This window comes from Branchiostoma lanceolatum, chromosome 2 (assembly GCF_035083965.1).
Source record: "Branchiostoma lanceolatum isolate klBraLanc5 chromosome 2, klBraLanc5.hap2, whole genome shotgun sequence".
Taxonomy (NCBI): domain Eukaryota; kingdom Metazoa; phylum Chordata; class Leptocardii; order Amphioxiformes; family Branchiostomatidae; genus Branchiostoma; species Branchiostoma lanceolatum.
The window spans coordinates 26,520,204-26,532,210 of NC_089723.1; the positions used below are offsets into that span (position 1 = coordinate 26,520,204).

Here is a 12,007-nt window from a genome sequence, read left to right on the forward strand (position 1 = left end):
GCACGTATGTGCGCGTTGGCACTTTGGGCCAACACAGGGAATTGCCGAAAAAGAGTGTTTCATTCTTTATCGCTAGGCCTTTCTTTAATGCCTGCATTTTTACATCAATAAAGGAGTCCAAAGTAAAGAGTCGTTTCCATATGTTTTAACGCATCCTCTGCCAAGCCGAACGCCTGCCGACGCACTGCGTGGGCTTAAGTGTACTTAACAGAGACGTGCCGAAAAGGATTTCATGAATATTTTTTTTCAGGGTAAGTTGACTTGAAACCCTGGACGGGAGAGCTGGACTGACTTTTGGTCATTAATGATCATCAATTTGAATCCGACTTCTCGTTTATTCTTCCAGATTCACCGAAGAGCAACACGAACTGATCGAGAGTCGCCATGTCGTGTCGACCTCTGATTGAAGCGACGACTGAAGTGGAATGTTTCTTTATCATATTACGGACTGTATTGTCGGGAAGTCGGTCTGTTGGGTGGGGTTGGGCGTCCCCTGTCGGTGCAATACATAAATGAGAAGCGTGCGGCCATGATGATGATGATAGTGCGCCGGCTTCGAAACCAGTGCAAGCTGGGGTAGTGAAAGAAGGCCGGACATCGGGAAACATCAAATCTTTCTTTTAACAAAAATGCTTTTAAAAAATCAAATAAAAATGTTTTTTCGCAATATGAATTATTGATTACTATGTATACTTCTGGAGATAGAGGTTTGCATAAATTTCCCGAAGTCAGGCCACACGAGGAGGTGCAGCGTATGGAAATTAAGGTCATTGATTATTGGTGAACTACAAGACAAGTGTCAATAGAAACATCTCGGGTGCGATTATTTCCACACTGTAGTTACTGGTGATTGTTAATTAAACGCACAGAACCATGTACATGTACATGTACATGTACATACAGTGTGACGTTTTTGTGATACAATAAATTCACCACGGATACAAATTGCACGGCATGAAACAAACACATTACGACAATTAGTGTTCTTATGCGAATGGCGGAAAGTAATGTATTCTCTGAAGACACCGTAATTAATTTAGTAAAACGTATGTGCAAGTTTGGACCGAAACAGTGCTCCTCGATCTATAACCATCGATGGTTAAGTGGTAAATGGAACACTAGTCACGTGTATGAAGTGACTAGCAAAACAATAGTAAATATACAGTGTCTAAAGACCAAGCATGAATATATATTCATATATATAAACATTTATATAATATATGTATACAGTGATGTCGAACAAAACACGATACTTCGCCAAACGAGAACCACATGCACAGACGCATCAAAACGCAATTTTACGTCGAAACAACAATTTTTTCATCACACAATATGCACCGTTTATAATATAAAACGTAATGAAATACCATAATCCCTGCTATTAGAGCGATGCCACGCCCACAGTAGGTGTTGGGTACCATGTCCCCGTACCCCACGGCCAGAAAGGTAATCGCTACCCACCACATGGAGTTTAAGAAGTTAAAGATACCACCGTTGTCATGATACCTGTATGCATACATTGCATAGCATAAGTGTGAGAAAATAGAACGGAATAAAATACCATAATGCCTGTAATAAGAGCGATGCCACGCCCACAGTAGGTGTTGGGTACCATGTCCCCGTACCCCACGGTAAGGAAGGTAATCGCTACCAGCCACATGGCGTTCAAGAAGTTACTATTCAAATCACTCTGATCATGATACCTGGAAAACAAATTTCTGTTAGTCGATTGGCTCCGATGTTGCCGAAAACAACCTAAGTTGTTGGGGGCCAACTCATGGCCACTGCACCAGTGTATGTGTGCTTGTATGTACAGACGTTTTTTTGCGGGTGCTTCTGCCAGAAGCAGGATGACCAATGTCAATATTTCGGTTCTGTCATGGACGCAGATTTTCAAGAAATGAAGAATAAAAGTTCACGACCAAAGAAGCTTGTTCTTGATTAATAATCTATACACGACTGTATTCTACTTTCATTGTTCCCCGACGTTGCAGTGCATTGCCAGCTATGTGAGCCTGATCGATCAGTCAGTTGATCCATTGATTTATCGACCAATCTTCCTTCCACTGATAATTCCATTAGAATTCTGCCTGCACTTAAACGTATTCATTGGTGATTTCCTGATATCTTCAAACGTTCGAAGAAGCAATCCCCAGGTCATCTATCTAACGGCATCTCAATAATGCAGCCTGTGCAGAAGCAGAGTACCGTACAGTTCCATCTGAACCGACCAGATTGCTTTCGCGATTACGGAGGTTCTGGAGAGGGCAGATGTTGTGTCTTTCAAGGCGAAGAATTTTACTCTGCTTTGAAATTAATTGCAAATCTCCGTCTTCATAGAATATTCTCTACCGTGGAAAGTTATCATCATGGAGAGGTGTTGTAAGATATGTTTTATCAAAGAAGTCGATAGTGAAACATTACAAAACCACATAGCTGCAGTTTAATTCTGCCAATAATTTCTGAAGCTATCATCAATTTTCAATTCTAGATCGACAGCTCCGATGAATCTTTGCATGTATGAGGTTCCAATGTTTTATATTGAAATTTGAAAAAATGATAATCTAAATGATTCCAATAATCTGTATCGCAAACGATGATTTGCTTGCTTTTGAACAGCACAACTTGATTACGTTTTCTGTTTCACAAGAAAAACTGCTTTATATGTTTTTCGATCTTGAATTTCCCAAAAATCCCCCATCATATAGAGGCAATCCCGCCGTCATAATCATGTGAAGTGATGATGGCACCAATCAAAGATATCGTTGAATACATCCGTAAGATTAATATCCTAAGACATTTTGAGTGCTTTTTATCATCATCCTTTACGACTTCTGAGCATAGTCAGATTCATGACCATTTAGATCATTCTGGGGGATTCTAAATCCAAATACCTATCTTGCAATAATGGCACAGCACAAGTCCATAAATGTTTCTGTAGATGTATATGTGAGAATTATGCCCAGTATGTCATTGATTTTCATTTTGTCGACTTTGTGAATTTTAATAGCTTAATGATTCAAAGTTGCTCTGATTCTCCATCCGTTGTTAAGACACTGGTAATGGCGTTTACTTCCAGTAGCTTAGCTAGACGTAAGATGGCTACGTGATCAGGATGTAAAATATCTCCATACAGAACATGGGCATTTTATTACGAGAGAGACCCTGGATTCAACAAAGTACGAGTGTACATGTGCTAGGAGATTCATCATCACTGATTCGTGTGAATACAATATGTCTGGCCATGCCTATGTTGATGAAAACGGAAATGACCTCAATGAAAGCTAATTATAGACTAAGTACTGACCAAACAGAATACCGTTCTTCACTAAACACCCTGTTCTTTACGTGACTCTTGCAACATAGGTTCATGCATTTAAAACGAAATTGGGCTTCCTTAAGCAAGCGGCTCATGGAATATGTACTTTCGTGCTTAGAAATCGATCGGAGCCCATTAGCACATCTTTGATGTAGTGGATATCGGAGAAATGGGGTCAATGGAATTAAGATAGCTGAGACGAATGGTGTTGGTCACACCGATGGATATCGTCCATTTTACCTCATGGTGTAGGAGTGTTGCCAGAGCCGTCCTCAAAGGTTAATGCCTTTTATGGGGGTAACAAATTTCACACACATCGTTGGTTGATAGTCAAAAATGATGGGCAAATGAGCTCTGTAGAATAAACAGGCTCCATTCTTGCCATTACACCGCTTCAAAGCTGCCAACTAGGCTAATTCACCTTTCTAGGACTCCATAAACTGTGCTGACAGCGTATCAATCAAATAGTCATCTCACTTCAGCTTAAAAGTAAAATGTTTGGAGAAAGTGGGTACACTGACTGCCGAGGTCACAAGCGAGCTTAGACCCCATGAATAAGGGTACATTACTTGGTAGATACCCTGTTTTTCTAACCAAGACTGAATTGATTAAGCACGACAGTCTTACAGCACGGCTAGTTTGCGATCTGTAAAGACACTTTGTTTCCTTCATCTCCTCCACAAATTTGCCTGAAATCACTTCTTTCGATTATTCGATAAATAAACAGAAGATGAATGCGTTGCAATTTGGAGATAGTGCGAGAGACCTTAAGGCTTCAAAGTGAGGTGATGAACAATCATGAGGTTACAAACCGAAAAATGCATCTGCGGATCTGTTCCTTGATATGATATAAAAATACATTGAAATGCATCGCTGTCGATTACGATTACTCGAGTAAATCATTCTGCAAGGCGGTGAACAGGATTTTCCGCCATTAACGAGTAAAGACGCAGTAGCCATTTGTTAAGTGGATATGAATCAAACACATTGCAAGGAAAAAATTATGTCAGATTGAGATATTTTGCAGCTGGCAACATTTTATCGAAAATGTGTTATATGTCTTAATGTATATATGCCGTATGATTATCATCCAAAAAAGATTAAATGAAGATTTTCTAAGATTGTCTTCTGAGAACCGATATAGCTTTCCAACAATTTTCTTGCATGTTGCGGTTTACTTTCAAGACTTCAGATTCCCAACAGCTATGGGCAACTTAAATCCATTGGGTTCTAAATGGTGTATTTTTCCGAGGATTGCCTCTGCTGGCTAAACCTCGTCCGTTGGGAAGCTTCTTGCCCCAACTTCAACCAACTATTACATCCCTCTCGGTACTTTCGGAGTGCAATGCAATTATTTTTACGTTTGTATAATAGATACGATTGATAGATGCTGCTTCCGTATCTACGTCAATTTCATGGTCTGCCTGGCAGGACGCGCATGGGGTATCCCGCACTGGAACTGCCGCAGAGTTTCATCATTTACATTTATGAGGAAGTCTTGCAGTAGTAAATCAACGCGGACATGTACTTTAATTGGAAATATTATTTTCCACTCAAGAAGTTATAACTATAATCGTGCTGTAAACTTTCTTCGGTAAATTTTCTGCTCACTGGCTATTAGCACAAAAAGCAATGTTATATCCGATATCTGCATTTATATCAATTGGGTTTTCTTTCATATGAAACAATGTTTGTATTGCTGCTTACGTGGAATTACATACAAAACAGAGATACTCTTCTAGCTATCATCAATTTGTTCCCTACATTGAGTTCATTTACATCGCATATCAAATGCATGAAAACAAATTTATGGAGGCCCAAATAAGCCGTAACAATTATCCCCGCACACTTAACGCTGATTCGATGCATATGGAATTCCCGTAGAACTAAAGGCGCTGTGAAAAAAGGCGCCTTATAATCATATGCAGATGGTTGGGTGAAATTAGAACAATAATATTGACACGGTTTAATGCATACATGTTTATCGTTCGGTAAAAGGAGATGACAGATTAGATACCTTTTTACATATAGTAATATCCGCATATTTCATAAACATGATATTATGCACGATGCAACGTATGTGTGTGTTATAGAACATTCGTAATGGGGCAATTAACTGACGCTTGGAACAGTTAAAAGCAAGCTTGATAACAGCCATCCATGCTGCTTTGTTTAAAATATACAGCATTACGTTAACGGTGGAACTAAATTTTCTTGAAGATTTTATCATGAAGTTTTCCTTGTCACAGTGCCAGAGGATTCTATTCTCCATGGGTTGAAAGTTTAGATGTTTTAAGATATGGTAGAAGTTGGGGTGTAACCAATAAGAATACGTGTCTACGGTAGCGATGAGTGATAAATCATCTGAAATTGTAGGAGACATTATACAGCCAGACGCAGATCCATAAGTAATCTTTAGATTGGAGGCCGCGATGATAATCAAGTGGTTACAGGGCATTTTACACCGTGCTTCACCCTTCCCATAAAAACTGGCATTCCATGAACAGCACTCACCAGACACGTATCTATGGCGGCAAATTACTTTCCTACCTGCAAAGCTGGTGCATTTTCGATAAGGAAATATTTCCAAGGGTAGATGAAATGATATCTTCCATTCAATTTTTACCACTCCCTCGAGCCTCATGACTACGATGAAGTCGAAAATGCTCCCTGTCGCTATTGTGTGATCTTAATCACTGGTTAAGAACATGAAGGAACCGTATTTTCTTGTGTTCTTACAAAGGCTCTATACGCCCACAGGGTAGAATACAGCATGAAAGGATCTGCCGTATTAGAAGTAATAATTCTACCCCTGGTTTTTGATTATAGTAATATACATGATTTACGCCTGCTGCAAAACAAGTTCCATAGAATACAATAAAGATGTGTTCACGCGTCTTCTTTTCAGAATCATGAAAGACTCCCACACGGATAATGCGGGCATATTCCCATCACGTTTTGCTGCCGTTAATAAGATTCAGAAGTGGTGGATCCTCAATAAAAGCCGTGCGAGAGAAAATGGTCGTTAACCAATGGCGTATTCTGCCGTGTGATTTTCAAACTTAAGCACTGCGTTTACACTTAACGGTGACTGCAATAATAGTGCTGAGCACTGTCTCCTTAAGTGACCCTGTATTGCTTTTAGGGGGCCCTTCATAGAGGGGATATCGCGTTGCAATCAAGGGCATCTGCGTGTCCACAATTTGCGGGCCACACTGGGCCATGGGCTGTGATATGTGCCCGATGTAGGGTATGCTTCATATGTCTTCAGAAGGTTCTTCATTCGTATTTCTTAGAAATCAGTCCTCTTATCTATTCAATCTAGAGGACATCCTACGTACATCTTTTTCTTTGCCTTTTAAAGATCTATGCCTAAGATAATGGGTAGGAAGCAAATATGGATTCCAATCTTCAGCAATGGCAGGTGCCATGTTGTCTTCTTGTACTTCATACGTTACGTATGCAGCGTCATCTTCCCCATTTCTGTTAGCCCTAAGCTACAATTTTCTCTTCAGACGTTGGTCTAATCAGTAGTCAGTCCTCTACACACCCACTGTTTGAAAGATGCGTTGATGAAAGCAATAAAACTGCGTCAAGCGACGATATATGTTTATGTCGCTTGAGGAATGACGTCATGTTAGGTACCCTTAAGTGCATCGCTTTCATTTGCCTCAAGAGGGGGCTAAGCTGGGGAGTATCAGCATTAAAATATACAGATATGTGTAGATGCTTCATGACGTCAAGCTTCATTTCCCAAAGCGCACAGAGTAGACGGAATATAGTCCTCTCCCACCGTATACTAATCGTGCAAGATTCAGGAGCTTAAATGTCTGGCTACACACTTGCAGAATCATCAACATGGACGGCAGACTGGTGGGCTTCTTCGGGGGCAGCGGGTAGATCGTTTCCAAAGTATTCCCTTCTATATGTGGATTTATCAGGGATGAGATGGGATCCATGGGAACATAAAAAGCCGTAAAGGGGGTTAGCAACTGGACGTTTACGACTATAACTGAATTCAGCAAGGAAATGGAATGGGCGCCATCTGTGCATGGTCAACATCAAATGTAGATCTTAAAAGGACGTATACATTCACGAGCGTGATCCCTGACTCCTCTTTACATGTGTTGTCAAAGTATTGTATTGAGCCATAGATTTCAGCTTTGTTATAGGGCGGCCCAATGCTAAACTATGAATGACAAGAGGATATCGATATTTGATAAAGGCTCAAAAGACACAAGTAATGCATTGCTGTTACTGTTTTGGTGGTGAGTAGCTTGAGGATAAACAACATCATCTTCTAAGCTACCCCAGGCTACTCTACCTCTAAGAAGCAGGATCGGCCACCTTCATGAATATTTGAAAAGCTGCAGACGACTTTTCTTCCGTTTACGGATCATCCTCAAACATCATCCCGGCTCTCATGTAGAGTAGGGGGAAGATTATGTACAAGATAATAAAGAAAATAAGGAACGAAAAAGACTTTAAGTGAAAATTGTCTGTAAATTACAATGATGTGCAACCAAATTTGAAGAAACCATCAAAACATATAACTGATTTTGTTGGAGGTGAAATTTTGGTCTATTGTGCTATGGACATCACCATCTCATAGTTGTTTGTACAATATTCGACTTAAACGTATCAGATGAAGATGTTTTGTCTTTCAGTAGCTAAAGATGACTCGAACCCTGGTTGCATTCTTTCTATTTTATCATTATAGCAAAATTAAACATGAATTAAGATCTACTATCGTATTCATTGCGTCAAAATATTGCTTTCAAGATGTATGCAATAGTATGCACGAAAACAAATTCAAATGTGCGAATAAAAAGTCTTCATAGAGAAACTTTGACAGACATTTCGATGTGCTAGCGTTTAGTAAGCAGAAAACGTCCAGGCAGTTGTCCAACACTATTTTGTTGGTCTTTTATCAAATTTGTAACTTTGACAACCTCCCTAAGGCGGGTCCGAATACGACTTACTTGTCAGGATGAACAGTTTGCTTCTCAAACCTCGCTTAGTTGGAACAGAAAGGGGTCGGTTTGGGAACAAGAGAACAATAAAATTGAAGATAGAGGATTGATTCTCTGCGATTAAACAGAACTATGTGATTTCCCCATGGTGTGGAGGAAAATCCCAATAACCGCTGCTTCACGCCAATGAGGCCTGTAGCAGTACAGGTTAATCCTATAGATATAAATACAGAGTACTCTGCTTTCGGGGCGATCTCTTCATCATCTCCTTCCGGGAGAACGTTTCTTATCTGGGTTACGGCTAAATTACGTGCGGACGATAGACATCCTATGATAAATTCAAAGAAAATACATCCCGATTTATGCTCCGTGCAATCCCTCTAGGATCCCTTGCAAACTTTCTATTATCGAAAGAGGCCACCAAGATCGTTACAAACCGCATGATCTGCACCAACCTTTGCACATTAGTTTGAAAGAAATACGACAGTCCCTGAGATTGTACACTTGGCCATAGTGTTCGCGACAAATGACGTGCAAACTCTGTATGCTGGTGAAGACTTTATTCCGTAGGAGCAACACGATACGACAGCAGATGGTAAACAAAGCGGGTTGATGCTCATTAAGCTAATTGCACGAGAGCTTACCAGGCATTTAAGGGTACATAATAATACATGAATCATAAAACGTGCCATATTCAATAGTTATGTTACTCGTTGTCTAATCATTTGAGTGATGTCAATGTCTTAATTTGAGTTGACGTATCTTCACTCAGTTCCTAATGCTTTTAAGAGTCATTATTTGTCATTAATTATCTTTCGTTCACAAAGCTGATCAAGGGCCTTTCAATGACAATGTTGCCATTATTTTAGAATAAACATACATTACGTGTAACGTGATGTCGCCTTGCTAAATTTGTTGTACGAAGCTCTTATGAACTATTATGAACGACAGTGTTGTGTACAAATGAGAGTGCAACAACGCTCATGCAAAGCCGGCCCTAGGCCTCGGGCGGTTTTGAACGTCTTATACAAACCACCTCAGTCATACTTGATACACACTCGTGAATATAAAGTCCGAACGCGCTTCTCATGCCTGCAGAAGCATTCCGGTTATGTCTGTGCGTGACAACATATCATGGTGAGGGATTTGACGGGAGGCAGTTGAAACTTTGGCATTACTGCGAAATACTCTCCAGTATGTTGTGCAAGACAACATGATGTATTATGGCTCTCATCTGCTTTACACGATACGGCAGAATCAATCAACGTTCGGATCACAACGCGTGCACTTTCAAGGTCCCGGGGATCAGCGGTGCGTACAATGTAATGACTTCTCCCCGACATTTAATTTCAGGCGGAGAAACTTTAAAGTCCAAGACAAATGAAAACCTCCTGACATAGGATTGAATTGTCTTCGTGGTTTAGGTGGGAATAAGTGTTTGGAAAGGAGGTATTGATTATCAGAAGGAGCATCTGCTCTCTACTGGTCCGAAAGGCGGCAGTGCGAAGTTATGTTTATGGACGTGGCCTTATGGTATCTTGTTTGCATATAACACAGAAACTATCCGCAATTTTCGTTCCGACAACTGCTTCACCCATCACATTATTTGACCTTCTTAAAAGGACATCCGTTTGGCATGTTACGAGTATTTCTATCCACCGGGAGCTTAGGGATGTTATTCATAACACCCCCATTCCACTAGAGCGACGGCCTCGCTACAACCGAGCGATTTGACAGAGCGCTCGACGAATTTCATAGATAAAAAACGAACTTTTTATACATTTTCAATGTATTGTCATCTTTTCAGTAACACTTCTACATTTTGCGTGATATTCAAATTATGAAGTCAGGCGTTACACAAATCCAATTAAGGTCGCAGTGCGATCGCTGTCTAGTACGTGGAATGCGGGCCTTGCAAGTTACAAGCTACAACCTCCAAAATACAAAAGAGCTACAGTATGGTATGAGTGACGTAGCTACAACAAAAGATTTTATACCGACGTTTTTGGCTCCTTTCGTACCCTTAAGTGTCTGCCCAATATGAGTTTGCACTTGGTAGGAATGTCTAGGTTGCGTTACTTTGTTTTGAACAAGCTGCTTTGGCCTTAAGCATAATCAATGATGCCGTTTCAGTCATCTTTCCTCGCAAGTCTAAACTTGGTAACAAATGTCCAAATGGGTTGTTGTATAATCACCTTGTCTGCTGATGAAAAAGATGTAGTTTATCAAGCCAGTAAACCTCAGCGACCTGCTTCAGTGGTACAATGACTTATTACATAACATGACAGAATGCATCTTGAAGAAAAGTCAAGGTAATGGCAACGATGTCTACTTCACTGTAGGCGCAGTAGCTTCAACAAGTGGCACAAACGTGGAAGTCGAAGGCAGTGATTTGCACCAAGGTCAATATGCACATTCTAACAATCTTGGCAGCAGAATTGTGGCGTGATTATACGACCAAACTGTGGGCGATCATTGGACGAGAGATAATTGGGTTCTGAATGAGAGGAAACATCGCCTGCGGTATGATCCAAGGTAATGAACAGATTGATTTCACGACCAACATGTGATATAACGTGCATGAAGGTTGGCCGTTATCGGTGGCCTGTGGACATCCAATTTGAACCCTCTACCACAATGAGCAGGCAGTAAAGATGGTCATCATCATTATCATCTGCAAGCTGTAATGAAGAAATCTAATCATACCATGTACAACAAGAGATGAGCTGAAATGCAATCAAAATGAGCCGGTTAGATCGTACCTTTCACAGGCTGTAGTCGTCCAGGCCGCGATTATCCAGAGCGTGACTGTGAAAACCAGTAAGACCGTCCCTGGACATATTGTCATCAGCGTTTTTAGAACAAAGCGCGTATTGAAGTTTATTCTATTCAGGGCACCGATACTTCTGGAAGAAGCATCTGTGAAGAGTTTACTGTGCAACAGCATGACTCTGGCGATAAGGTAGAGTCTCAAGAACATTGGTATAGAGAGGAGGATGTCGACGTCGGCTTCTTTCGTTGATACGGCGCCTGAGAAGGCCATGCGAGCGGTCCATGTGAACATCCAGACACCAGGAATAGGATGTATTGCACAGACTACAAGTTCCAGCCCAATGAAGAACACCCTCTCAAACGTCATGGCTATCCTCCAGTCATCTGCGCCGTTATCTACCATGAAAAGCTGAAAAGACAGAAAGATGACAAAACATCAGATAAAGTCGTGAAGCTAACGTACACAGACGCCTTCTGTAGTGTACGAATAGAAATGGTCAAAATGATTTACTTTCTGCTCTTTTCTTTTGAAACATGTTTAAACAGTGTATTTTTACACTTTTCGTTGCATCATAACACGTTACAATATTCATCGTTCTCTTCTTGCATGGTCTTCAATGGTATATGACAATTAAAACATTAAAGATACAGCATGGTGTCAGCAGTGCAGCTGATATTCATCATTGAAGAAAAGTACTTTCTGCAGCGTTACAAGTTGTTTCAAGGATTTTGAGCCCGTCCACCACCCTCACCCCCACATGCACGTTCTGTCAATGCTGAAAGCATCTAGTGTGTCAACGGGGGAAGAAGTACCCTTTCTTGGCCTCTGTCTCAGCATCTACAAGTCAGACCTGCGGGTCAATTTCACGTTGACCCTGTATTTCACGAGGTTTCTATGACCTTTCGAGACCATCGTAGGGAGTTACGAACTCTCAACGACCAT

At 40.8% G+C, this 12,007-nt stretch overlaps 1 protein-coding gene across 5 annotated transcripts in view; it reads right to left on the reverse strand.

Annotated features, from left to right (window-relative positions):
• LOC136428260 (small conductance calcium-activated potassium channel protein 2-like) overlaps positions 1–12,007 on the reverse strand; it is a 134,983-nt gene that overhangs the window by 11,649 nt on the left and 111,327 nt on the right. For 4 of the 5 annotated variants that reach the window (XM_066417636.1, XM_066417634.1, XM_066417635.1 and 1 more), the window contains 2 exons: positions 11,055–11,473; positions 1,562–1,703 (listed from right to left, as the gene is read on the reverse strand). In XM_066417636.1, coding sequence (XP_066273733.1) covers positions 1,562–1,703; positions 11,055–11,473 — 561 coding nt within the window. Of the gene's footprint in view, positions 1–1,367; positions 1,507–1,561; positions 1,704–11,054; positions 11,474–12,007 lie in introns of all 5 variants that reach the window. The other variant, XM_066417637.1, reaches the window with a different exon arrangement.